The 27921-nt window shown below is 50.1% G+C and overlaps 1 protein-coding gene across 1 annotated transcript in view; it reads right to left on the bottom strand.

The window, feature by feature from the left end:
• TGM2 (transglutaminase 2) overlaps positions 1-27630 on the bottom strand; it is a 39322-nt gene extending 11692 nt beyond the window's left edge. The window contains exons 1-8 of the mRNA XM_049869344.1: positions 27484-27630; positions 23112-23291; positions 14869-15111; positions 9715-9833; positions 8050-8178; positions 6757-6934; positions 2883-3018; positions 2053-2156 (exon numbers count right to left, since the gene is read on the bottom strand). Of these exons, the coding sequence (XP_049725301.1) occupies positions 2053-2156; positions 2883-3018; positions 6757-6934; positions 8050-8178; positions 9715-9833; positions 14869-15111; positions 23112-23291; positions 27484-27493 (1099 nt within the window). The 5' untranslated portion in view covers positions 27494-27630. The remainder of the gene's footprint in view (positions 1-2052; positions 2157-2882; positions 3019-6756; positions 6935-8049; positions 8179-9714; positions 9834-14868; positions 15112-23111; positions 23292-27483) is intronic.
• Positions 27631-27921: the final 291 nt, after the last annotated feature.

The following is a 27921-nucleotide window of genomic DNA, read 5'->3' as shown; positions in this document are numbered from 1 at the left end:
AAAGGAAGAGAGATGGGCTTGGGCTAAGGGGAGGGTACCCTGCACAGATCAACCACATATAGCAAAAAATCTTAAAACCATGTAGTCCTTTGAACCAATAACTCCATTTCTAGAGTGGCAGCATAGGGTAAAAGTTGAGAACACGGACTCGTGAGCACAGCTTTTAGGGTTCAAATCCAGGTCTGCCTCGTATTAGCTCTGTGACCTTGGACAAGTTACTTAGCTTCTCTAAGCCTCTGAAGATTCATTAGTTATATATGTAAAGCGCTTAGCATATACCAAGTGCTGTGTAAGTGTTTGATAAATAGCAATTCATCCTGAGGCATCCTAAGGATATTACAGAGCCAAGCAGTAGACAATATGTTAGGGAGAAGGGGGCTTATCTTGTTTACCACTCATATGGAAACTGAAATCAGGGCCCACCATGTGGTTGGCCTCAGGAAGTGTGTACTGACTGAATGAACGTTGCGTGCTGGAAGCTTATCTCAGCGTGGTTTATAAACACCCCAAACTGGCCATGAACTTAAATATTGAAGACCAGAGGCTGGCTAGCTATGTCATAGTACATTCATTTGATGGAATACAGTAGCATTAAATTAAAATTCAAATCACAGAAAACTATCCGAAGGAGAAATGTTAATGATATACTGAGAACTGACAGAGCCAGGATGAAAGGTTTTGCACAGTGGGAGTTCTTAACCCAGGGTCCATGGACCCCCTCAGCGCTGCAAATAGAATTCAAGGGACCATGAACTTGGATGCGAAAAGAAAAAAATCACATCTTTATTTTCACTGTCTTTAATAGTATTTCCTTCAGTATGAACACAGGCAGCAAACCACCGTAGTCTTAGCAGTAGCTATGACTTGGCACCTAGAGGAGCCACAGATATTATCCTATCAGCTTACAGTTGTCACAGATAACTAGAAATATCATTTACACTCATTTCTACAAGTAAATTATGGAACTTAATTAATGCTACCACTAGATCTTGTAATATAAAGAAGTATAAACATTATTATATTACAAACTTTTAATAATTATATTTCAATGCAATTGGCTTTCTTTGTAACCCTATGTATTATGTTCTAAAACCCAGTGCCATCGAGTATATGCTTTTTAAAATATTAGTCTGAGAAAGGGTCAATATGCTTCACCAAATTTTGCCAAAGCTACCGTTGGCTCACTCTTTCTTTCTCTGTCTTTCTAATGTAGATAGATAATGACATCTAACACACATGTATAATATATATAATACACACACACAATAAACCCCAAAACCCCAAACCCATTTCCATCGAGTTGATCCCAACTTATAGCGACCCTATAGGACAGAGTAGAACTGCACCATAGGGTTTCCAAGGAGTGGCTGGTAGATTCAAACTGTTGACCTTTTGGTTAGCAGCCGAGCTCTTAACCACTACACCACCAGAGCTCCACATGTATGGCAACTGGCTTATGTGTTATATATATACACATATAATATAAACACATAAACCAGTTGCCATCTAGACAGCTCCAATTCATGGCAACCCCATGTGTGTCAGAATAGAACCGTGCTCAGTAGGGTTTTCGATGGCTGAGTTTTTGGAAGTAGATCACCAGTCCTTTCTTCCAAGGTGCCTCTGGGTGGGCTCAAACCTCCAGCCTTTCAGTTACCAGCTGAGTGCCTTAACTATTTGCACCACGCAGGGACATACACACATACATGTACACAAAGTAATTAGAAATTACTGGAAGCAATCTGTGAATGTTAACAATGCATGTTTTTTGGGGAGAGGACAAAGATGCTTTATGATTTTTTTTTTCTTTTGCTTCTCCATATTTTCCAAGTTTTCCACGATGCATGTGAATTACTTTTCAAATTATAAAAGAAGCATATTATGAAAATATAAGTAGGAAAATATAAATGACAAGTCAATGGTCTTTGGAGTCAAATAGACCAGTGTTAGAATCCCAGCTCTGCCACCCTTGAGCCGAGGGACTCGGGGTTAGTTACTTCAGCTCTCTGAGCCTCAGTTTCCTCATCTAGGTAACGGGTCCACTCTACTTACCTTCACTCTTTTCCTGGGGCGTGGGGTCAAGGGCCTGCCATCCCTCGTACCCCGGCTGCAGATCTGGCCTGGTCATCCATGACTCCACCCAGCAGTGGAAGTTCCTGTAGGGGAAAGGAAGCAGAACATTGGCCCAAACTCAAACCTGAGCCTTTCACTGTCAGCTCCTGCAGGCTGACCACCACTGGCCCAGCCCCTCTTCTTGCCCCCTCCCCTGAACTTCCCCAAGACACCCAGGGCCTTCTCCTAAGCTGAACCAGCACTTCCTCCCATGGCCCATCTCAGCAGCACCACCCTCCAGCCAGGTGATCATTCCTCCTACCTCACCTCCACTTTCAGGTTTCGGTGGCTCCTGGAGTCTAGCTGATAGACCTAATTCCTTGGCTCCGCCCCTTCTTTTCCAGCCCACAGGTTTTGCCTTGGTTCAGAACTCATCTCCTACCCAGCCCCTGCCCCCAGTCTCTACCCCTCTAGACCTCCTGGTCTACAATAGTCAGCCTGTCTCCTACCTTTAGTGACAGTCTGTTGCTTCTGGAATCAAGCCCAGACTCCCCAACCTGGCATTCCAGACTCCCAACTGCTTTTCCAACATAATTCTCCTAATGCCTCTCCATGCATTGTTTGTTGACTTCCTCTCCCCTAGGCCTTTGCTCATGCTGTTCCCCGTGCCTGGAGGGTCCTCCCCAAGCTGTTTCCACTCCTATCCAAATACAGCTAAACTTTTAAGGCCCACTTCCAGTGTGACCTCCTCCAGGAAGCCTTCCCAGGTTTCTCCTCCATGGTGCCCTCTCTACTGAGCACTATCCCCTGCCCCCCGGGCCCCACCTCACCAGATCATCTCGCTCTTGTCACCCTGGATCTCTCCGAACTTGTCGCGGACGTATTCGATGAGCAGGTTGCTGTTCTGGTCGTGGGCTGAGTTAAAGTTGGTCACCACGCGAGTTGGGATGCCAAGGCACCGGAGTACTGGAGAGGGGCCAAGGGACAGAGGGGTCAGGGGATGGGCCAACCCCCTGGAGGAATCTGCCCCACTCTGGGCCTCGACATGCTCATCGGTACCCTGGGAAGCACTGTACCTGTTGTCCAGACAGTGAGAGTGTGTGCCAGCCCCTCTCCCCTGGGCAATGGTGCCCAACTCTCTGGTCACCCCATCCACTTTGTCCCTCTCATTCCAGCTGCCAGTGGGAGACTAAAATGAAAATCTGACCTCAATGCTCCCTTGCTAAATCTTAAGTGGCTCCCTATGACCCTGGAGGTTAAGGCCAGACCCCTGGTGGTGGCTCTTGGTCCTACAAGATCTGGCCCCTGACCACTCCTTGCACACTTTCTCCAGGCACACTGGCCTCCTCACTGCTTCTCCGGCACTCTATGCTCCGGCCGACCACAGGGCATTGGCACATGCCATACCCTCTGGTGGGAAGGCCACCTCACGAGGTCTAGATTGCCTCATCATTTGCCCTCATAGCACCACTGGGGATTCATCACCATTCCCACAGTACGGGCATATGGGGGCATCTTTAACTGTTCCTCTGAGGGCAGTAAGAAGTCTTATTTTATATCCCCAGAGCTTAGCACAGGCCTGGCAGAGAGCATTTCATCAAATGGGGGTGAAGGAGAGACGGGAGGAAGGAGAGAGGGAAGGAATGACCAAATCTCCCTGGGATAGAGATTCAGAGCAAGGGGCAAGCAGGCAGAAGAGGGAACAGGGGCCAGGAAACCTGCCAGTCAAGCCCAGCTTTGCTGCTTCTGGGCTGTGTGAACCGGGCCAAGTCACTTCACCTCTCTGGACCTTGTTTCCACCTCTATCAAACAGGGTCACCGTACCAGCTGCTCAGAGGAATGAATGCCAGTGTGGGCAAGAAGTGCCCTGCATTCATGCCAAAGTGCTGTTGAGAGAGGGATTGTAATAACAGGGAAAGGGGCTGATGTTGCAGCCGTGGGTGAAGAAAAGGCAGGAGATCAATTGGGTGCTCCCAGTGAATGGAATTATGGGTGCTTTTACACCCTCATTTTTTCTGTGCTTTTTATGTATGTTGTAAAAGTAATGGATTCTCAGGATAGGATAAAGAAAGTAAATATCTAAGAGGAGAATTGAAACAAAAAGCCCCAGTAAAGGTAACCTGCAGGACTTTCATTTTCCTTTTAGTTTTGATTGAGGTTGAGCCACTGGGTGGGGGTGCGCCAGGGCTGTGACCTTTGCCCTGTGTCTGCCAAGGGTCAGGACAACAGCTTCCTGATTACCTTGGATTCTGCCGGGAGTGTTGAGGGTGCTGGGAGGAGGCGGAATGGCTGTGAGCTTCTGGCCCCACCTTTGGCCTGGTTGCTGTGCTCTGAGGCTTAGGCAGGGGCCAGACCCCCTCTGCTCACTTAGTGAAGGCTGGTGCCCAACCCAGGCCTCGCGTGCCATGCAGGAGGCCTCAGAGTACAGGCCTGAGGCTTGGGAAGGAGCAAGGCTGCACTTCTGCCCCAGGACTTTGTCACAGTCTAAGGCCAAGTGGTGCTCCAGATCCATGCACACCTGGTTCCAAGCCTGGCACACTGGTTCCAAACCTGGCTGTGCCACCCACCAGCTGTGTGACGTTGGGCAAGCCACTTACCCTCTCACAACCTCTGTTTCCTCCTGTGTAAGAGGAGCTAATAATAACAGCTTGTCAGGATGTTGTGATGATTCAGAGAGAGGTGATGGGTGTGGGCAGAGTCTCCCGTCTGCCCGTCTCTGTGTGGCCAGTGTCCAGCTCAGAGTGGGCATGAGAAGGCACTTAGGAGGTTTGTGGAGCAGTGAATTGTGTCACAGTGCCTGTCACCACAAATGCCTGTCCAGTTAGTGTCGACCGATTGTGGACACTCAGAAAATGTTCAGGGATCTGGTTGAGAATGCTGGAATCCCAGCTTCCCTCAGAAACCTCCAAACCCAAATCTAACCTGAGCCAGAAACTGCTCTGCCACATCTCCCTGGGTCCTAAGAGCTATGAATTAGGTCAGTCGCCACTGTCTCCATTTTATGGGTGAGGAAACTGAGGCTTGGAGACATCAATTTGCTTGCTCGAGTCCACTCAGGGGTTAGAGGCAGAGCTGGGATTCAAACCCTGGAAGTTCAGCTCCAGAGTCCATGAGCTCATCCCCCATTTGGCACCCCACAGAAACACCTCATTTGAGGGTCCCTCATTGGACCAAAATTTCCCTGGCACCATTACACACCAGGCCTGGGAGGAGGCTGGGGGACCCTGACATAGGCCTGGGAGGAGGCTGGGGGGACCTTGTGGAGCCAATGGTCAGGGCAAAGTCTGCTGCTAAACCCTCAGGTGGTCACAGCCCAGGGTGAAAAAGGCATCAGCAGGTAAGTCTGGGGACCTAGACTGTCCTCTGTGGAATTTCTCAAGGAAAATCCATGGGGTTTTCTGAGAAGATGTGTCTCAGGAATCTCAGAGGAAAATGTCTAGCATGAGGAAGTTTCCATAAGAAAGGGGAATTCAGAGGTCACAAGAAAGCAAGCAGTCATGGACAAGAGGTAGGGACAAGTACCAGGGACAGCCCAGCTGAGAACCTGGGCCTGGCTGCCCCCACCCAGCCTGTCAGTGTGAAGGACAGTGTTGGGGAGCTCCCAGGGTCCCCTCAGGGCCTGAGTACAGGTCTGGGAGTCAGAAAAGCCAAAGATCCTAGATCAGCCTCTTAGATTTCCTGATCCCAGCAATAATAATAAAAAGCAGCAGCATTATGTAAGTATTTGCTGTTATGTGCCTGTCATCATTCTAAGCACTTCACACACATTTATTCATTTAATCCTCACAACTATCCCAGAACTGAGGCTCAGAGGAGTTAAGTGATTTTTCTCAAGGACACACAGCTGGTAAGAAGCAGAGCTGGAATTTGAACTCAGGTCTTGACTCTGTAGTTCATATTCTTAACTAGAAAATGCTATTCAATTCTTAGAAGCACCATCATTAACCCTGAAACAATCCTCAAAAATCTCTGGGCTTGAATTTTCAAGATTTTTTTTAAAGGTCTTTTTTGTTTTAAATTGCTTTATGTCCCCCACCGGGGTGCGGGGGAGGACCCATTTTAGAAAATGCATTCCCTTTCTTAACATTGATGATATTACTGTTATTATCAAGTAATTAATAGCTAATGTTTACTTTTTTGTTTGTTTGTTTACTTAGACCTACACTAGGCCAGGTTCTGTGCTGAGCAGCTTTATGTCACAACCACCCTAGGAGGTAGGTCCTGCTGTTGTCCCCATTTGACAGATGAGGGAACTATGGCTCAGAGAGGAGAAGTCATGATCAAGGTCACAGAGCAAGTGAATGGCAGAGCAGGGATTTTTAATTCAGGTCTCCCTGGCTCCAGAGCTCATGTTCTCAGTCTGAACCCACACTGCTTCCTGAATGATGTCCCCTGATCCTAACAGCTACTCAAGGGATGCTGTTGTCATTGTTAGGTGCCGTCGAGTCGGTTCTGACTCATAGCAATCCTATGCACGACAGAACGAAACACTGCCCGGTCCTTCGCCATCGAGGGGTAGTTGTTGGACAGAGCTAGAGAAAAGCAGCCATCAGCTCCAGGTCACAATGTGGTGTTGGTAGAAGAGGCAAGACCAGAACCAGGATCTCCTGACTCCCACTCCAGTGCTCTCTGTGCCCCCTGCCAGGCTCCAAAGAGGCTGAGGGTAGGTTCCAGGCCCTTCCCACATCCTGGAGTGCAACTCACCCGTGCAGGCCACGGCAGCAAAGACCCAGCACTGGCCATACTTGACTTTCTGGCAGCCACAGTTCTTCCAGCGCCGCAGGATGTCCACACTGCCAATCCAGAACGTGGGGCTGATGCCATCCCCGTAGTTGTTGTCCCAGCGTCCCAGCAGCACACCTTGGTCATCATTGCAGTTGACCTGCAACCAGTGGGGCATCATGGGGGGACCGAGCCTGGGGTAAATGTGACAGCTGAACTAGATTGAACATGGGTTCAGCACAGAGCAAAAGGCAGGGAAGGGAGTTCCAGGATGAGGGAACAGCAGGTGCAAAGATACCAAGATGTGACAGGTTGAAGTATGTTGAAGTTGGCTGGGGGCTGGAGCCCAGGATGCAGGAGGGAGAAGGGAGAGGAGAGGTGGTTAAGAGTGGTCAAGATCAAAAAGAGTTTCAAGGTTAGAGGCTGAATTTGTCCCATGAGCACTGGGCTGCTGGGGAGTGACATGGCATGATCTGAGTTTCACAAAAATCCACCCTGGCCCCTGATGAGATTGTGCCATCACCTCCCCTCCCTCTTTTAAAACCTACAAAACTCCAGTTACCTCCAGAATAAAATCCAGCCTCCTGACCATGGTCCAAGGGCCCTGCATGGTCTGGCCCCCTCCCCACTTTTGCAGCTTGTCTAGCACCCCGCTCCCCCTGGCTCACTCTACTCCATCCACACTGACTTCCCTTCTGTCTCCCAAACCTGCCAAAGTCATTCCCTCCTCAGGGCCTTTGCATAAGCTGTGCTCTCTGCCTGGAATGCGCTTCTCCTCCCAGTTATTGTATCAGCTGAAGGCTCTCTACCTTTGGGAGGCCCTCCCTGAGCCCCCCAGTGAAGTTAGGTCTTGTGGTCAGATGCTTTCACACTTTGGCTTCCTTGATCACATGCATCATAATTTATGACTGTGCACTCATGTGCTATTTTGGCTAACGTCTGTCTCCCTCTACTCATTCGCATGTACGCTGTATGAAGTTAGAGACCATAAATATCTCGTACCTGGTTGTATCCCCAGTGAATGGGACATAGGCAGCATTTGATAAATGTTTGCTGAATGAATGAATGAATTGCTTTGGAGGATCTCATGGCATCACCCTCATTAGTGTGAATCTTGTCTTCCCAAACACAAGCTCTCCTCACTGAGAGTTGCTCATCTCCTGGGTTCCCCCACCACGCCCAGCATAGAACATGGCCTCTGTTGTCACAGGGAAAGAGGTGTCTAGTGGGGCATAGATGGGCCCTGACCCTGGGGTGGGCTCCCCGCTCACTCACCATGGCGCTTACCACCCGGCCCACGTAGACCGGGCTGCTGCGGCGGGAGCAGTCGCGGCTGGCATTCTTCAGGAACTTGGGGTTGAGATCAAGGAGCTTCAGGCAGATGTCCAGGATTCCGTCTTCAAACTGTGTCAGAGGAAATCGGGGGAGAATGACGGAGGTGAGAAGTCACCTTTTCCAGGAAGTCTGCCTTGAAGCCCCCCCAGCTGCAGGTCTTCCTTGCTTCATCTCACACAGCAGACTGGGGGCCCAGATTGGCTCAGCAGCATCTCTGTGATGCCAGCATCTCCTGACCCAGGAGGGAGTGGGGTAGACAGTGACTGAGCAGGCCACGAGTGTGTGAAAAAAGGGGGAATGCACCTGTATCCAGGGTCCAGCTGGGGGGCCCTGGGAAATTGGGGTAGAGCCCACAGAGTGGGGAGTCCAGCGTGCCTGGGGCTTCCCTTCCCCTCAGAGTCACCTCAGGCCCTGCCACTGCTGCCTACCCTTCTCTGCTCTGCCGAATCTCCCACTTGCCCTAAGGCTCGATTCATTCTGCAAAGCCACTGAGAGCACCCACGCATAGCTCTACTTGGAACTGAGATAGATCATAATGATAAATTCAGTCCCATCACTGCTCTGTTTCCATTGCACTCAGAATATAGTCTAGATTCTCACCTTGGCCTGCAAGGGCCTGCATGACCTGTGCTCCATCCCCCTCTTTGACCTCGTCCTTCACCACTGTATTCATTCTGCCCCAGGCTCACTGCCTCGGGGCCTTTGCACTTGTTTCCTCTGCTGGAATGCTCTTCCTACTACTCCGTGCATGGCTCCCACCTTCTCATCCTCAGGGCTGCAACTCAAATGTCTTCTTTTATCAAAAGCAGGACCTCTTCCTTGTCACCTTCCATTGCACTACCCTATTTAATTTCTTATCACCATCTGACATGTTCAGGGGCTCTCTCATCTGCGCCTTCTCCCCATCCCAGATAGCTGCCCCTTGGCTGACCCCTAGCTTTCTAAAAAGTAATAAATGGTGGTTGTTTTAAGCATCTAAGTTTCGGGCTTGTTTGTTACTCAGCAATAGCTAACCCATACATCCAGATCAGTGGTTCTCAAAGTGTGGTCCCTAGAATAGCAACAGCAACATCACCTGGGAACTTGTTAGAAATGCAAGTTCTCAGGTCCCACACTAGACCCACTGAATCAGAAACTCTAGGGGTGGAGCCAGGCAATCTGTGTTTTAATAGCTCTCCCCGTGATTCTGATGTACACTAAGTTTGAGAACCACTGGTCTAGATCACAGTTTAAAGCCCCCTCTCAGCACGCGCCTAGCACATGGTGAGTGCTCTCCAAGTGCTGTCTATTATTATGTTATATGATCCTGACTGCCCCTCTCCCGGTGAATACTTGCTGACCCCACGTCTTTCAGGGTGGGGTCTCCTGATTCTTTCCCTACCTGGAATATGGAGCTGCCACTCCTATGGTGGGTAAGTCAACCCTATGCTGTGTGACCTTAGCTCCAGCCTGGGCCCTCTCTGAGCCTCCAGCCATTACAGGCCCTCGCTTCCTTGACAGCATGGGCTGGGCAACCCTGGGACCTGCTCACACTGGCTGCCTCAGGCACAGGGTCAGCACACTGAAGGGACTGAGACAGTTGGGAGGGGCAGGGTGAGGCCCTACCTGCCCAAAGTTCCAGGGAGTGCTCTTGATGAACTTGGCTGAGCCCTGGTAGATGAAGCCCTGCTGGGTGAGGACATACTCCTGCCGCTCCTCCTCCAAGTCCAGGTACACATCGTCCGCTGTGGGTGGAAGGAAGGGGCCTCAGTTCTGGGTCTGGCAAGACCTAGCGTCCCAAGCCAGGGTGCCAGCTCTCCTGGCCAGGCCAGTGTCTCCAGGCCCTTATCCCTTGTAATCAGCAAAGCTAATCATTAATTAACCATCCTATGTCAATGACATAAGGTGTTATCAGGTAGTAGCAACAATGGCTGCCATTTATCCACCACTTGCCACATGCCAGGACCTGGGCTAAGTGCTTGACACATATTAACTCATTTGATCCCCACAAGAGCTCTATGAGGAAGGGGCCCTTGTAAGCCCCATTTTACAGGTGGGGAGACTGAGGCTTGGAACTATTTTACAAATGGGAAAATGAATGCCAAAACAAAAGACACAGGAGCATTGCATTAGAAGTTGGGAAACCCCTGGCTCTGATCCTCACTTGCTGTGTGACCCTGGCCAGAGCACTTCCTCCTCTCCACCCACCTCGCTGTGCTGGCCTGAGAGTAAAACATGAGCACAGGTCTGTACAGTGCTTTGGAAGGAAAGCATTGACCCGCTGTCGGGTCATAGCAACCCTATAGGACAGAGTAGAACTGTCTCCATAGGGTTTCCAAGGCTGTACAGCTTTACGGAAGCAGACTGCCACATCTTTCTTCCATGGAGCAGCTGATGAGTTCGAACTGCCAACCTTCCAGTTAGCAGCTGAGTGCTTTACCAGTGTACCATCAGGGCTCCTACACAAGGAAGGCATGTTGTAACTCAAGGTGGAGAAAGCTCAGTGTAAGAAGGGAAGGCCAAGAAAGGGATATTGCGGCTCAGGTGAGATGGGATCCTTTTCAACTTGGGTAGGGCTCAGGGAGCGCTACCTGGCGGAGGCAGCATCTGAACATTGCCTTGGCAAATAACTACGGTTTGGATACTTGGAGGGGTGGCATTCTAGGCAGAGGACCAGAGAGAGCAAAGGTACATTGCTGGAGAATGCAGGACACTCAGTTCCCCGGGGCTAGAGTGAGGGGAGAAGAGGGGACTGAGGAAGTTAGATGGCAGAAGCCCAAAGTCAGGCTGGCCTTTACTATCCCCACTTCACAGATGAAGAAACTGAGGATGGAAAGGGGAAACCCGAGGCCACATTAGTATATCGATGTGGCCTGGGCATTTTTGCTTTCGTGGGCCCCTTCCTGCATAACAGAAAATTTAATTTTTGTAAATTTTACGACTGCATTGTATAAAGATGACTGTATTAAAGTGGTTGTTGTTGCTGGTGATGAGTCGACTCCATCTCACGGCAACCCCATGTCTGTCCGGGTAGAACTGTGCTCCATAGATCGCCAGGCCTTTCTTCTGAGGTACCTCTGAGCAGACTCGACCCTCCAACCTTTAGGTTAGCAGCTGAGCCCATTAACTATTGCATCACCCAGGGACTCCAAATACATTAATATTATGTATGAAGACATATTCTTCGACTTAAAAGTTTATTTTTTTTTCTGATTTTAAAAGGAATTAATATATTTTTGTGGGTCCCTAAAAGTATCAGGGGCCCTAAGCTCTGTGCCTACTGTGCCTGACACAGAAGTCAGCCCTGGGAAACCCATTCGTTCCTGGCAGGGCTGGGCCTGGATTACAGCTGCCCAGACCCTTCGAGCCCCTCAAAACCCCCACTCGTATCACAGCAAGGAAAACAAATGTGAAAGTGGCGAGCCCCGTGTTCTGGGAAACAGGGCCTCTTGTCTGATCCGTGGCATCAGAGGCTGTGCCATAAAAACAGACCTTAAAATAAATGAGCGGCATGGGTGAGTCAGCTGGGTGGTGGGGGAGAAAGAACAAAACAGAAAGAAAAACTATGGTTTCACCATCCCAGTGAGAACGTCAGGACAAGCCATCTGGTGTCAAACTGTCCCCAGCTCTGGCTGGGAAGCCGGGTCTGTGACGTCATCACAGCCCAGGTCTCTCTCTGGTGAAGGTGCGGGTATTGGGGACGTGGGAGCCTCGCACATAACTGATCCTTATCATATTTGTCCTGGAGCTCAGGGGCAGGAGAGTCCCATCTGTCTGTCTCACAGCCAGACTGTGCCCTCTCCCACCCATCTGAGCAATTTCCTCCCACAGCCCCCCCCCCCGCCCCCCAGTCCAGCTTCCTGCCTCTGCATCACCAGTTTCACAGCCTCCTCAAGGCTCCTGCCCTCGAGTTGTGGGTCACTTTCATCACTGTGCTGCTTGGCTGACTGCCACCTCAACCCGCTGGTGGGGAGGAAGGGGGCAGAAAGGAAGGAAGGAGGATATTCCCCAGAGCCCTGCTTCCCATTCATTGAACTCCAAAATCCCCCAGTGCTGGCAAGGGTACGGACTGTGGCACGTTCTTGCTTGGTGGGCAGGGCTGCCAACTAGTCACAACCCTCTGCAGGTGGCCTACAATTTAAAACGCCCACGTGGTGGGGTTCATGGAGGGAGGCCACTTCTGTCCCAGGAAACTATTCCTTATGGCCACAGGTCATGTGAGCGACAGTGCTCGCTGCAGCACCCTCCCTGGGGCTCTTATATCGAATGAGGAGGATGGATGTGGTATTTATGTGGAAACATCCCCAAGACATGCTGTAGAGGGAAAAACAAGTTGGTTGATGGCTCGAACCCACCCAGCAGCTCAAACCCACCCAGCAGCTCCGTGGAAAAGAGGCCTGGTGATCTGCTTCCGTAAAGATTACAGCCAAGAAAACCCTATGGAGCACAGTTCCACTCTGTAACACATAGGGTGGCCATGAATTGGAATTGACTTGAGGACAACAGGTTTTTTTTTAGGTTGATGTATACTGTTTGGAGCCCTAGTGGCACAGTGGTTAAGAGCTCAGATGCTAAACAAAAGGTCGGCAGTTCAAATCCACCAGCCACTCCTTGGAAACCCTATGGGGCAGTTCTACTCTGTCCTGTAGGGTCACTATGAGTCGAAATCAACTGGAAGGCCCTGGGTTTGTTTTTTCGTTTGTTTGTTTATATACTGTATCCATGTAGTCCCCGGATTACAAACGAGTTCCGTTCCTACATCTGTCTTTAAGTCGAATTTATACCTAAATCAAAACAGTAAGGTATGGTTCGTATCTAACATCAGTTAGTCAAACATTTGTTTTAGTATATAGTAAATAGTGTAACTTTCTATGCATAAAATCATTAAAGAAACACTTCCAGATACATTCAAATATCTTTAACATAATAATACAATAATAATAGTAATGTTTTGATGCTCATGGCAGAGTAGCGCCCATTTGTTGTTGTGAACCATTGTATGCACCTTAAATTTTTAATATAATAGGCTTTACGGGTTTGGTTCGTAACTACAAGTTGTATGCAAGTCTGTCATTCATAACCTGGGGACTGCCTGCACTGTGTCCCTTTTATGTTTAAGAAAGAGAGAGAGAGACTCATAAAATACAGCAATTTCCAATAAAAATTATTAAAAAAAAAATACAGCCATTTCTTCAGGGACATACACACCACATGGTGAATCTAGGGAGATGCCCTCCTGTCAAATGGCTAACAGTGGTGTCCCCCAAGGAGGGGACATCAAGGTGGGGGCGCTCAGTGCTTGAATCTTCTACAAAGAGGATACGATGGCCTCATATCTTACTGTTATGATTAGAAATAAAAGTCAAAATAAGTAAAAAAAAAAACAAAACTTTCTGCTTAAATGTGTTATAAAATGCTCCTAAATGGAGAAGAAAAAAGAAAGCAGTGGCCCAGGAAGAAGCTGGGTGTCTAATGCTGGAGCAGTCAGAATTTCCACACCAGGCCCAGGCTTTGAGGATGGACGCTGCGTTCCCAGGCCGGACCTGCCCACAAGGTCTCTCTCCCTGCCTTGCTATGTAAGAGCAGGAAGGAAACAGACCGTCAGATCCAACTGCCTTATTAGTTAAATAGGGAAACTGAGGCCCGAGAAGGGGGCGTGGCAGCCTCTGTCTCCTCTCTCCTGCTGGAGTCAGCCTCAGCTCTTCCCAGCTCTCCCTTCAGGCCGTCTAGCTTTCTCCAGCCTTGCTGACTTATGGAAGGAGCTTCCGAAAGCCACTTAACCTCTTGAGCCTCATCTTCCTGTCTGGGAAAGGTGGACGCTGACGTCTCCCCACTGGGACTGTTGAGAGGCATAATTGAGATGGTGTATAAGGTGGTACTTCAGCAATAAGATTGTTCCTGCCCACCTTTCCTGACACCCCTACCCTTTCACTTCTTCATTTCCCCCCCCCCAGATCAATCTGGTGAGATTTAAAACAGATCCTGTGAACCAGAACCAGGACCTAGTGCCATGGCTCCAGGCATCAGCTGGGCTCCCCATTCCTAGAATGGGGCTTTTGAGCCCAAGATACCTCCCTGCCTCAGTGCTATGGAACACACGGACGCCAGACGTGGAGGAAACTGGGGTGAAATCCCTTGGTAGCTGTGCACCCTTGGGTGAGTCATTTGGCCTCTGTGAGTCTGTTTCTTCATCTGTAAATTGGGGTAACAAGATGTTATGGATTGATTATGTTCCCGAAAATATGTATCATAAATCCTAACCTCTATGCCTGTGGTAATAATCTCATTTGGGAATGGGTTGTCTCTGCTATATTAATGAGCCAGGATTAGTGTAGGGTGTGTCTTCAGTGAATCTCTTTTGAGACATAAAACAGATTAAACAAATAAGAGAGCAAGCAGAGATGGGGGAAGACAGATGCCATGCCACATGAAGATCATCAAGGATCCAAGGGACAAGGGCCTTCCCTCAGAGCCAACAGAGAAAGAAAGCCTTCCCCTAGAGCTGGTGCCTTGAACTTGGACTTCTAGTCTCCTAAAGTGTAAGAGAATAAATTTCTGTTTGTTAAAGCCATCCACTTGTGGTATTTCTGTTATAGCAGCACTAGATGACTAAGGCACAAGAGCACTCAGGTTGTGAGGTTTTCGTGAGGCTGGCACAGCACAGGCCTCACTCAATCCACATTGATGTCTCTTCTGCTCCCTTACCCCTCCTCTAGGGCCTCCATGGGTGGGCCTGGCCATGCCCACCTCCCCACCCACCGTGGATGGGGTGCGGCTCACCTGGACACCAGGTGTTGAAGAGCAGGATGAAGTGGCCCAGCACGAAGCTGGAGCCCTGGTAACCGGTGGAGGTCTCTAGACTGAGGCGGTACAGGCCAATGGGGGCATGAGCCGGGGCGCTGAGCTGCAGGGAGAGGACATTGTCCTGCTGGTTGACCACCGCGGCCGCCCAGGCACACTCCTCCATAGTGTCGGACAGCTGGAAGCGGGCCTTGGTCCAGGACTCCGTGCTGGGGGCTGGGCCTGCAGAGGGAGGAAGCAGCAGCCTTGAGCAAGAAGTGGGCAAGGAGGGTGGGAGGCAGGGATGGCAGGGGCAGGGCACACACCTGGGGTCCCACGGACCTGGGTTCCAGATCTAGTCCCACCACTAACCATTGTGAGAACTTTGGCAAGATGTTTCATCTCTCTGAGCCTTGGTTTCCTCATCCCTAAGGTAAGGATCATAAATCCAACCTTGCAAGGTATTTTGGGGGAATGTATGAAAAGTAGGCCCTCTGCCAGTGAGGGGATGTGCAGTCTGGGGCAAAAAGACTCGTTCACACTGCTCTGCCCTGGGGTGACTTTAGACAAGGCTCTCCCTGCAGTGGACTCACTTTGTCCATCCGTATCAGGGACAGGTATTAGAAAAGGTGCTCCCGAAGGGTCTTCTTGTGCCTAAATCCTTTACCTGCTACCATCCTGCTTTCTTTTGCAAGAAAGCATCCAAGATTGACTAGGATGGGACCCTGGTCCTCTGATGCCCAGACCAGGGCCTTGTCTGAGGGCTCCCTTGCTGTTGGCTAGCAAATGGTGTTGGCTCAATAGCCTCTGGGTGTTTGCCTCCCCAATGTCCCTTTCAGCTGTTGGCCTCTATTTCCAAAGGCAGCTCTGGGCAGCTGGTCCTAGCCATCCCTCAGCACCCTAAGTCTTCTCCACTTTATGAATCCTTGGCACTTCCTGCTTCCCTGAAGCCCCTTGTACAGACAAGAAAACTGAGGCTCAGAGAGAAGGGAGTCTCCCAAGGACATCCCAGGGGTTTGCAGCAAAGTTAGTCTCTGAACCCAGGTCTTCAGACTCTACGCCCCTGTTGTCCTCCATGATGCCTCTCGTTCCCAAAGAGGATACTCCCTAACGGGGCACTCAAAGGCACAGGGAGGTGGGCAGCCAGCCCCAAATGCAGCTGCTTTTTCAGGTGGGGGGTGGGGGCCAGCCCTGGCAAGCAGGTCTGAGTCATGGGGAGGGCAGGGAGGGCTGGTCCACCCTTTCTGGACATGGGTGGCAGAGAGGAGAAACAGAGAACCTTCTCTGCCTGATTGGGCGGCTGCCCAGAAGAGTTTATTTTTATTCTTCCATCTCCTTCCCTGCAGCTCTGCCTATCTACTGCTGACAATATCAGGGCCTGCTCACCAAGAGGCTCTCGCCCAGCGTCTGTCCCCCTCTTCCCTGCCCTTCCCCTCCAACCCCACCCCAACCCCACCTCCACCCCAACACCCAGGCCCAAATATAACCATAAACTAACAAGCATGACACAGGCCTCCGAGGCCCTGCTGGGGTGCCAGGAGCCCACGGGAAGCCCTTAAGCACTCCTTGACTTTCAGGGTCTATGTTTGAGGGAGGAACCAGGCAGCCCTGGGGCTCAAGATCCAGCCCAGGTCTGATCCTCTCTCTGCCACTGAGCACTGTATGACCTGGGCCAAGTCACCAGGTCTCTCTGGTCTGTTGTTTTCTCATCAAAGAAGACATAGGCCACCCACATTCATTGCAGCACTGTTCACAATAAGAAAAAGATGGAAACAACCTAGGTGCCCATCAACCAATGAACGGATAAATAAATTATGGTATATTCACACAATGGAATACAACGCAACGATGAATCCACAAAACATTTCATAACATGGATGAATCTGGAAGGTATCATGCTGAGTGAAATTAGTCAGCTGCAAAAAGACAGATACTGTATGAGACCACTATTACAAGAACTCAAGAAAAGGTCTAAACACAGAAGAAAACATTCTTTGATGGTTACGAGGGTAGGGAGAGAGGGAGGGGGTAATTCACTAACTAGATAAAACAAGAATTATCTTACGTGAAGGAAGGGACAACACACAATACAGGGGAAGTCAGCACAACTGGACTAAACCAAAAACTAAGAACTTTCCTGAAGACAACCAAACACTTCAAGGGACAGTGTAGCAGGGGCAGGGGTCTGGGGACCACGTTTTGGGGGGGACATCTACCTCAATTGGCATAACAAAGTTTATTAAGAAAATGTTCTACATCCCACTTTGGTGAGTCGCATCTGGGGTCTTAAAAGCTAGCGAGCAGCCATCTAAGACACATCAATTGGTCCCAAACTACCTGGAGCAAAGGAGAATGAAGAACACCAAAGATACAAGGAAAATATTATTCCAAGAGACAAGAAGGGCCACATAAACCAAAGAGTCCATCAGCCTGAGACCAGAAGACCTAGATGGTGCCTGACTACCACCAATGACTGCCCTAACAGGGAACAAAACAGAGTCCCTGATGGAGCAGGAGAAAAGTGGGGCACAGAACTCAAATTACAGCAAAAAGGCCAGACTTAATGGTCTGACTGAGATTGGAGGAACCCCGGAAGACATGGCCCCCCGACTCTCTGTTGACCCAGAACTAAAACCATTCCCAAAGCCAACTCTTCAGACAAAGAATAGACTGGACTATAAGACATAAAATGATACTGGTGAAGAGTGTGCTTCCTTAGTTCAAGTAGATACAGGAGACTAAATGAGCAGCTTCTGTCTGGAGGTAAGATGAGAAGGCAGAAAGGGATAGGAGCTGGTTGAATGGACAGGTGAAACGCGGGGTGGAAAGGAGGAGTGTACTGTCACGTTACAGGAATAGCAACTAGGGTCATATAACAATGTTTGTATAAATTTTTGTATGAGAAACTCGCTTGAGCTGTAAACTTTCATCTAAAGCACAATTAAAAAAAAAAAAAAAAAGAAGACACAGGCTTAGCCTGCACACTGGGAAGGTCTGATTTCAGGTCACGTACTAGCTGTGTGAACCGGACTAGTAATTTAGCTTTTTGTGCCTCAGCTTCCTCATCTGTAAAAAGGAGTCAATCGTAGTACCTCCCCATAAGTTTGTCAGGAGGATTAAAGAAGATGAGGGACGTAAAATGTGTCTAAAGGTGCCTGTCGCAATGTCACTGTATTCACAAATTATTTTTTATTATTGTACTTTAGATGAAGGTTTACAGAACAAACCAGCTTCTCATTAAACAATTAGTATACACATTGTTTTGTAACATTGGTCAACACTCTCCCTTCTCGACCTTGGGTTCCCTATCACTGGCTTTCCTGTCCCCTCCTGCCTTCCAGTCCTTGCCCCTGGGCTGGTGTGCCCCTTTTGTCTCGTGTTGTTTTCTGGGCCTGTCTCATCTTTGGCTGAAGGGTGAACTTCAGGAGTGACTTCATTACTGAGCTAAAAGGGTGTCCGGGGGCCATACTCTCAGGGTTTCTCCAGTCTGTCAGGCCAGTAAGTCTGGTCTTTTTTTGTGAGTTAGAATTTTGTTCTACGATTTTCTCCAGCTCTGTCCAGGACCCTCTACTATGATCCCTGTCACAGCAGTCAGTGGTGGTAGACCATCTAGTTGTGCTGGACTCAGTCTGGTGGAGGCTGTGGTAGTTGTGGTCCATTAGTCCTTTAGACTAATCTTTTCCTTGTTTCTTTGGTTTTCTTCATTCTCCCTTGCTCCCGACAGGGTGAGACCAGTGGAGTATCTTAGATGGCCGCTCACAACCTTTTAAGACCCCAGACACTACTCACCGAAGTAGAATGTAGAACATTTTCTTTATGAACTATGTTATGCCAATTGAGCTAGATGTTCCCAGAGACTATGGTCCCCACAGCCCTCAGCCCAGCAATTCTGTCCCTCAGGGAGTTTGGATGTGTGTATGGAGTTTCCATCACCTTGCCTTGCACAAGTTGTGCTGGCTTCCCCAGTATTGTGTAGTGTCTTACCCTTCACCCAAGTTAACCACTTATCTATTGTCTATTTAGTGTTTTTCCATCCCCACTACTCCCCTCTCTCATAACCATCAAAGATTGTTTCTTTTTGTGTGTAAACCTTTTTCATGAGTTTTTACAGTAGTATTCGCAAATTCTTAATGAAGAGCAACTGGAGCCCTGGTGGTGCAGCGGTTAAGAGCTATGGCTGCAAACCAAAAGGTTGGCAGTTCAAATACACTTGCTACTGCTTGAGAACCCTATTGGGCAGTTCTACTCTGCCCCATAGGGTCGCTATGAGTTGGAATCAACTTGATGGCAATGGGTTTGGTTTTTGGTTTTAATAAGCATCATTTGGAGGAGAGCACAGACCAGACACTGTTCTAATGGTGTGATCAATAGATATTTGTTATTTACAGAATAAACAGGACAGGGATGAGTAGAACAGTACACATCATCATCAGCCTAGGGTCCCTCAAGTTAGGTTCCTGTCCACAGGGCGATGTTAGATCGCCTCTAACATGTCTCAGTTCATGTCTTGGGAGGAGAATGACTAAATTCCTCTCTCCTGGATTATATACTAATCAGACAGCCACGTCTATGTGCCAAACAGCACGTGTAGAGGACAGGCAGGGGAAGGCATAATGAAAGGGAGGTAACAAAAGTAGGAAGACCCCTGCAGGCAATGGACATATTTACTGCCCCCATTCAGAGTGGGCTAGATTTACTGGCACCAGACAACAGCCCTTCCTTCTTTACCCCACTAAGATAGCTTAACAGAGTTCTGGGTTTATCAGAGGGCAATCCTCTCCCCCTCAGGCACATACTTTACTTCATGTCCATTAGTATCTATCACGTCCACTAGCAACTAGGGAGATGGTGAGGGAACAATTATAATAAAGCACAGCTGTGCATCCAGCACCTGGCAAATAGTAAGTGCTCAGTAAATAATAGCTACTTTTTTTTTTATTGTTTATTATCACCACCACCTCCTAGCGCTATTTTGAGGATTCATGAAAGAGTCCGTAGAAAGCATTTAGAACAGTGACTACCAGTTGCCATCAAGTCGATTCTGACTCATGGCGACCCCATGTGCTGCAGAGTAGAACTGCACTCTATAGAGTTTTCAAGGCTGTGACCTTTTGGAAGCAGATTACCGGGATTTTTTTTTTGAGACACCACTGGGTGAAGTAAAACTGCCAACCTTTTGGTTAGTAGTTGAGCGCTTTACCATTTGCATCACTCAGGAACTCCAGAAGAGTGACTACCTCGTGGTAATTATGCAGTAAATGTGAACCACCTTCAATGTCATCAACAGGGACCATCGATTATCAGAATTCTCAGGCCCAATAATGGATTATGAGGATTGGAGTGGAATGTAGAGATTGCCTAGTTTGCCTGCTTCACGTCACAGAAACTGAGGCTGAAAGAAGTAAAGTTGGGGTGCCAGTTTGTTGAGGACAGTCCCAGCGTATGCCTGTGGCCTTGGCATAATTAGTAATGGCACCCCTTTCATTCCGAGAAATGTCTCTGTTTGGATAATCAAATTTCACATCATCGTGGTAACGGGCCTGGGCCAGGTCCCACAGCCACTGTCACTGTTGACATAACACCCTTAGGAGACAGATCAGGAAACACATTTTCGTTTTTCTGTGCCATGTGGCAGTGTTGTGTGCACACACACACACACAAACACACACACACACACATACACACCCCTTTCTTCCAAGGGGCCCGGGAGGGCGGGACGAAGACAAGCTGTCCACACACAGGGCCCACCGCCGCTCACAAAAGCTGGCTTTGCAAGTTCCTTGGCTGCATTTCCATGCTGCACTCTTTGTGGGGCCAGGGGTGCCTCGGGGATCATTCTGGGCTGAAATGACTCTGGGGACCTGGAGGGGCCTGGCCACAATTTCAGACCATTTTGGCGGGGGACAAGGATGGGGTAGGTGAGCAGAACCTTCCAGAATAAAGCCTTCTATTAGCCTCATAAGGGTTCTTTTCACTCCTCAGGTTGACCTTACTCCGTCTCCACACACACCCCAAACCCTGGCCCCCTGGAGGGAAGCAGAACTTTATTCTGGCAACAGGGACCATATCTGTGTTTGTGTTCTGAAATACAGCCTGTTAGGTCTCGACCTTTCTGGGAGAAAGTACACAGCAGCTGAGCGTGTGGGGTCAGGTCACACATTCCATTTGCTGAGTGACCTTGGCCTACTGTCTCCCCTCTCTGGGCCTCAGTTTCCCCAGGCTGGTGACAAGCTAGAATGTTTCCTCATGGGCGCACGCTGAGTGCTGAGCCATAGCCCCACGTGAGGCCCAGGCTTGCCCAGATTTGAGGTCAGACCTTGAGGTGGGAGCCTGGCTTCCTAGTATTGTCCCTCTGGCTTTCCCAACCCCCAGAAGGGTCTTAGTTGCTGGAATCAGGAAGCCAAGGGCACCCACCCAGAGATAAAGGGGCCCCCATGGCCACCTGCAGGGGCTGTGACCAGGTCAGGTTGGCTATGGTTTGAGATAAGTCAGTGGAGACTGGAGAACAGAGATTAGCTGCTGGGGTGGGAAGGTCAGTTGGTACCCCCAACCCTGAACTTGGAGCCCTAATAACCTAATGTCAGGCTTCCCTGACAAATGGAGGAGGACAAAGAAAAAGGGGGCAGACAGGGGGGACATCTTGAGAGTGAAAGAAGGAAAACGGTGGGGAATCACAGGCTGCCTAATGGTAGTTCATCTACCGTTCCATTTCACAGAGGAACAAACTGAGGCCTGTAAGGCACTTAGGGTGAATAGGTAAATCTGCCTGCTGTGGGGTCATGGCAATTAAAACCCCTCGGCTGGGGGGGTTGTAACCTGCTTTGTCCCTAACTCACTATGTGACCCGGGCAAGTGACTGGACTTTTCTCAGCCTCAGTTTTCCCATCTGCAAAATAGGACTCGTTATGCTTCCAAGCTGAGAGGGTTCAGGCACTCCATAGATGCTGGCTGTTGTCATTTTCACCACCTCAAGCCTGATTCTTCCCGGGGAGCTACATCCAGCTCCTAATCATTTACTCCAACCTTCCATTTTACAGAGGGGCAAACTGAGGCTTGAAAATGCAGACTTGCCAGGGCTCCTCTGCTCTGTTAGAAAGGGCCCCAAAAGTGCTCTGTGTGTGTTGGGTGGGGCGGGGGGGGGGGTGTCCCTGGGTACTGAGTGTATTCCCACCGGGACGGGAAGGGGAGGAGGAAAGGGATGGAGGGGATATCCGTCGTCAGCCTGCAGGCGCCATGATAAGCCTTATCAAACGGCCTCCTAGGTAAACACAGGCTCCGCCAGGTGGGCACAGCTCCTGCTTGCTGCTCTCTCCGCCTTTGGATACCTCAGGGCCAACCTTTCCCACCCTTGGGTCAGAGTCCCAGCCAGGCAGCCCCTTGCTGACCTCGAGGGAGTGGCTCCCATCAAAAGCCAAGTGAACCGATTCAGCATTCGAGGTTACTTTCCCAGAATGCCCAACAAAGAAGACTTGGGCACTAGCATCTGAGGATGGGGTGGCTGGGGCCGCGACATCCTTTACTTGTCCCTGTAACCCCTGGAGCAACGCCAGCAGCAGCTGCTAGTGTCTACAGGGTACTACCCCCACGCCAGGCCCATCTCACTCAACAATCCTCTGACCTGGGTGCTTTTCAGATGGTGAAACTCAGGCCCAGAGAGGCTAAGTGACTTGCCCAAGGTCACGTGGCAGGTAGGCAGCCCACCCCAGATTAGAACTCAGGTTTGTCTCTCCAGACCCCATACCTGAAGCATCCCCCCGAGATTGGGAGAAAGAACTGCTGGGACACAAAACCGTCTACTCAGAGTGCTGGATGGAGCCAGCTAGGTTTTCTCCCGGCCCCCCAGACTTAATTTGGGCCCGATTCCAGAGGCCTGGTTGGGTTGTGTGGATTTTGGGAAATGGCAGTTGATAAGAGATCAGAAAGTTGTTTTGATGTGGAAGAAGGGGTTAGGATCTTGATGGCTCCTGTAGCAGAAAGCTGACCCCTAGTCCTGGTGAAAACAGGCTTTCAGGAACCCAGGTGCTCAGGGAAACAGTTTTGTTTACATGGCTGGATGACCTGGGGTGATAATACTCTTCTTTCTGGGCCTCAGTTCCCTTATCTGTAAAATGGGGTTAATGGCGCTGTGAGGCCTGCTGGAAATCTCCCAGGGGAGAGTCACCTGTTCCATTCCCTGTCAGGGCACAATGAAATCACAGAACAGCCCAGGTCAGAGTCGAGAGGCGGTAGGGTGGGGTACTCACCGGTCACCACGCTGAAGGTGAGGTTGTCCACGCTGGCCTCGTAGCCACGGCCCTCGAAGTGCAGCGTCAGCTGAAAGGGTTGGCCCCGCCGCACCACCAGCCTTTCCTGGCACAGGTTGGCTGTGTGGTGGTCACGGCCGTTGGTCTCCAGCTCCAGGTCACATCTCTCCAGGACCAGTTCTACCGAGACAGTGGGAGAGGCATGAGCCATGGCAACACAGCCAGCCAGGACCCCTGGTAATGTGCCTACACTTCCTGGATGTGAGGGTCCTCCGAACCCACCCAGCCCTCAGTAGTCCATGGATGTTGGGGAGGGTAATCCCTCCTCTCAGGATTTGTTCTCTACTCCCTCCTCCTTGCTCCCCCAGCCCCCACACCCCCTCCCAGGAGATAGTGGGGGCCAGATCTCCCAAATTTTTTCAGTCACAAGGTTGTGCTCACTATGGTGTGTTGGGAGAAGGTGCTGCCACCTCCCAGCTGCCTGACCTCAGGCAACTCAACTCTTCTGGGCCTCAGTTTCCTTGTCTGCTCATCTGTCCACAGGTGGGGAACACTAAGACCTACCTCACAGGGCTGTTGTGAGCATTCAACAGACTAATACATGCCTGGCAGATAAAAATCAAAACCAAACCTGTTGCCATCGGGTCAATTCCAACTCACAGAGACCCTATAAGGACAGAGTAGAACTGTCCCATAGAGTTTTCAAGGAGTGCCTGGCAGATTTGAGCTGCCGACCCTTTGGTTAGCAGCTGTGGCACTTAGGCACTATGCCACCAGGTTTTCCTGTCATATAATAAATGCTCAATAAACAGGAATTATTATGCCCTTTTTGGAGGGTAAAAGGAGCCCTGTTGGCACAGTGGTTAAGAGTTCAGCTGCTAACCAAAAGGTCAACAGTTCAAATCCACCAGCTGCTCCTTGGAAATTCTATGGGGCAGTCTACTCTGTTCCATAAGCTCACTATGAGTCGGAATCGACTCAATGGCAGCTGGTTTGGTTTTGTATTTGTTTCTTGGGTAAAACAGGGGCAATATTTGGTACAGGTTATTTACACAGCCTTGGCCTCTGGACTGAACTTTCAATTTACAGGAAACAACCTCACAAACAGGAATATGTTAAACATTCCACCAGGACAGGATAAGCAACATTCACACACTGGGAAACCCGAGGCAAAGTATCTGGTTTCTTCAACAAAGAAATTGCAAGGAGAAAAAAAAAAGTTGACGGGAGAACCTATAGATTAAAAAAAAAAATATTTCAACCCACTGAGACGTGTGGACTGTTTTGGATCTTGATTTTTAAAAAACCTACTGAAAATATTTATGACATGTATGAGACAGCTGGAAGATGAGCGTGGTAATCTACTTCCAAAAATCAGCCAATGAAAAGCCCTGGATTATAATGGTGTGATCCCATGCGCGTGGGATCACTAGGAGGCAGGGGCCGACTCCACGGCAGCCAAGGACAACGATGACAACACGAGGTAACTGGGAATGTGAACAGTGGCGGAATAATGGCGATATTGAGGAAGTTAGGGTCCTTATCCTTCAGAGCGGGGCGCTGGTGGTGCAGTGAGTGGTTAAGTGTTTGGCTGCTAATCAAAAGGTCGGCAGTTCGAATCCACCAGCTGCTCCTTGGAAACCCTATGGAGCAGTTCTACCCTGTCCTATAGGGTCGCTATGAGTGGGAATCAACTCTACAGCAAGGTTTTGTTTTTTTTTAATTATCCTTAAGAGACAATTAATGAAATATTTACAGATGAAATGATAGGATGTCTGGAATTTTCTTCAAAATAATACAGGGGGAGGGATGAGGTGTGCACGGAGCAGCAGTGGCCATGGGTTGGGTGTCAGGCGCTGGGTGAGGAGAACACAGGGGTTTCTTGTACTAGTTTCTCTACTTCTATGTACGTCCAATATTCTCCATAATAAAAGGATTAAAAAAAAAAGATAAGGATTTTGGAATCTTTCACACCTGGATTTGAGTTCTGCTGTGTCACTGTGTGGCCCTGGACAAGTGTGTCTCCCTCTCTGTGCCTCCTTCTCCAAAGCCTCCAAAGGCTACTGTGAGGTCTAGGAGAGGATGTTTAGGACACCCTCCCCCGCACAGGAGGTTGATAGGAGAAAAGCCTGTTTATAGTTTCAGAGGTAGCTGAGAACCAGGGCAGGGGCAAGGCTGACAGCTTGGTGGGGGCCTGAAGGCAACACAAATCTCATGAACCTTGGGAAAGCCAAGGTCAATATTGGGAAGACCTTAGGATGAGGGGAGTAAGCAAGGCAGACTCTCAGAGTTGTGGGGCTATTGGAGAGCATGCGGTCCAACTGGGGCACAGAGGAGGAATTTGCCCAAAGTTACCCAGCAAGTTGGTGCTTCCAGTGGGACTAGGGCCAAGGTATCCTGCCATGGAAGATCCCAAAAGTGACCCCAGCAAATAATGTGCTAGGTGACATGGCAAGGGCTTTTACGTGAATTGTCTCAAATCACACCTCACAACAACTCTACTTATACAAATACTATCACTATCCCCGGAGCCCTGGTGGCACAATGGTTAAGAGCACAGTTTCTAACCAAAAGGTCGGCTGCTAACCAAAAGGTCGGCAGTTTGAATCTACCGGCTGCTCCTTGGAAACCCTATGGGGCAGTTCTACTCTGTTCTATAGGGTTGCTATGAGTCAGAATCAAATGAATGGCAATAGGTTTCAGTTTTGATTTCACAACCCCCATTTTTACAGAGAGAAAAACTGTGGCCCCAGGCTTTATAGCAAGTGGTTGCTGTGGGATTTAAATCCCGGGCTGTGGAATTCTGGAATCTGCACTGATAACCCTCTCCTCTCAGGATTTGTTCTCTACCTCCCTCCCTCTTCGTTCTCCTCCCTCCTCCCATGTCCTGTGCTGTTCTCCAGCCTGGGAGGGGACAGTTCTGCACACCCAAAGCATAGGGGAAGTCGGCCCCCCGACTCACAGCAGGAGAGACCTCAGCTGGCCCCAAGGAAGAACTTCCCGCTGGCTTGCTGGGGTGAGGAAATGCTTTTGGGAACTTCAACCTCATTGAAACTTGAGCAGGGAAGAGGTCACTGTTTTCCCCCAGGGGACCTGAAGATATGGTCAGAGGTGACCAAACCCTGGTCTGGGGCAAACAGGAAGCTCTCTCTGGCTAGTGTCTGAACAAGGTTTTTGGGAAATCATGAGTGGCTCTAAAGGCACAGGAACACTGGGATCTACAATCATAGGAGTTCTGCACTGGGAAGGGACCTGAGTAAAGTCTTCTGGGCCAGTGGGACCCCTGTCAGGAGTGACCACTTCAGCAACAGGGCAGGGAACTTGTCATAACTGGCATCCCCAGGGTTCACAGCCCTGCTGAGCCCCAACCTGAGCTGGCTTTCAACCCCTCCCAGCACTCTGGGGAGCAGGGTCCCAGAGAGGGATGGGTGGCATGAGACCACACAAGTCAGGCAGAGCTGGGCCACAACCCCCTCTCATCCCTGCCTGGTCCTCCCCACCTGCCTTTCCAAATTCCCTCAGCCCTTCCTGGGAGTTGTAGTGGACTCGACCCAAGAGCCAGCTGGGACCCCGGGGCCAGCAGTGTTAGTGCAGGGGCATCATCCACTGTAAAACTCCCTCCCTTGGGACCTAGGACAGTGCCGCCACTCTGTGCGTGGCTGGGGGCTGGAAGGACAGTATTTGAGCCCCTTTTCCACTCCTCCTATCCCTTACTGACGTGCCCAGGCTGATGTTATTGTTCCTGTTTTACAGGAGAGTAAACTGAGACTCAGCAATTGATCAAGGACTAGGGTTACAGAACTTCAAGGCAGGAAAGGACCTAAGAAAACAGGCTTAGTCTCAAACCAATCCCCCGTAGGATGTTGGAACTTCCTCTCTGACCCCTGGACCTAGATATCAGTCAGGCTTGGCTTACATGCCACCAGGGATAGCGTGCTCACCCCTTCCAGGCTGGCAAGGACTAATCAAAGATAAGTGTTCTGAGGCCAGGCCAGCACTCCCTCCATAGCTTCGCAACACCTAGCACACAGCAGGGACTCAGTCCCCATTAACTGACTGGGGACAAGTGACAATGGTTTGTGCTCTACAGTTTACAACACACCTTCACATTCCATTGCCTCACCTGATCCAGGGAGGCAGGGGTTAATGATTATATCCTGGGCATGGGAAACTGAGACCTCAAACACTGCTGGGACTGGAACCCAGGCACCCTTCTCCCGGCCCAGCCCGCCTGTGGCTTTCCAAATCGAGGGCTTATGGGTCGAGCCCAGCCAAATCCCACCCCCACTGCAGCGGTGGGACTCCTGAGATCAAAGAGGCGCGGCCAGGACTGTGGCCCCGGAGCAGTGGCGGTGCTGACCCAGATACTCACCTTCGGTCATGGTCAGGCGGTGGCAGTGGTTTCCCAGGCTGACAGCGAGGTCCTTGAAGAATAAACCGCTAGCGGTTGGCACTGCCGAGGCCGAGCGCCCCGTTAACTTATAGCCCGCTTTGGGGCGGGGTGGGGCGGGAGAGGGGGCGGGGTCGCGCGGACGGGCGGGGGCCTGGCGAGGCCACCCATTGCCCGATCTGCGACCCACTCTCGCCGCCGGCTGGAGCTCACCCAGGGGGCAGGAGTCCCAGGGAGGGAGGCAGCGGCAGCCGCGTAAGGGCGCCCCCTGCGGGAGCGCAGGGGCGCAGGGCTGGGACGGCAGGACAGGGCCACATAATTAGACCAGGACACAAAGACATACCTGGACACACAGACATGGAGGCACCTGCACACAGAAACCCACACAGAACACCTTCAGACAGAAACAGACATGGACAC

Source organism: Elephas maximus, chromosome 25 (assembly GCF_024166365.1).
Source record: "Elephas maximus indicus isolate mEleMax1 chromosome 25, mEleMax1 primary haplotype, whole genome shotgun sequence".
NCBI lineage: Eukaryota > Metazoa > Chordata > Mammalia > Proboscidea > Elephantidae > Elephas > Elephas maximus.
This window is presented reverse-complemented; position numbering and strand designations above follow the sequence as displayed.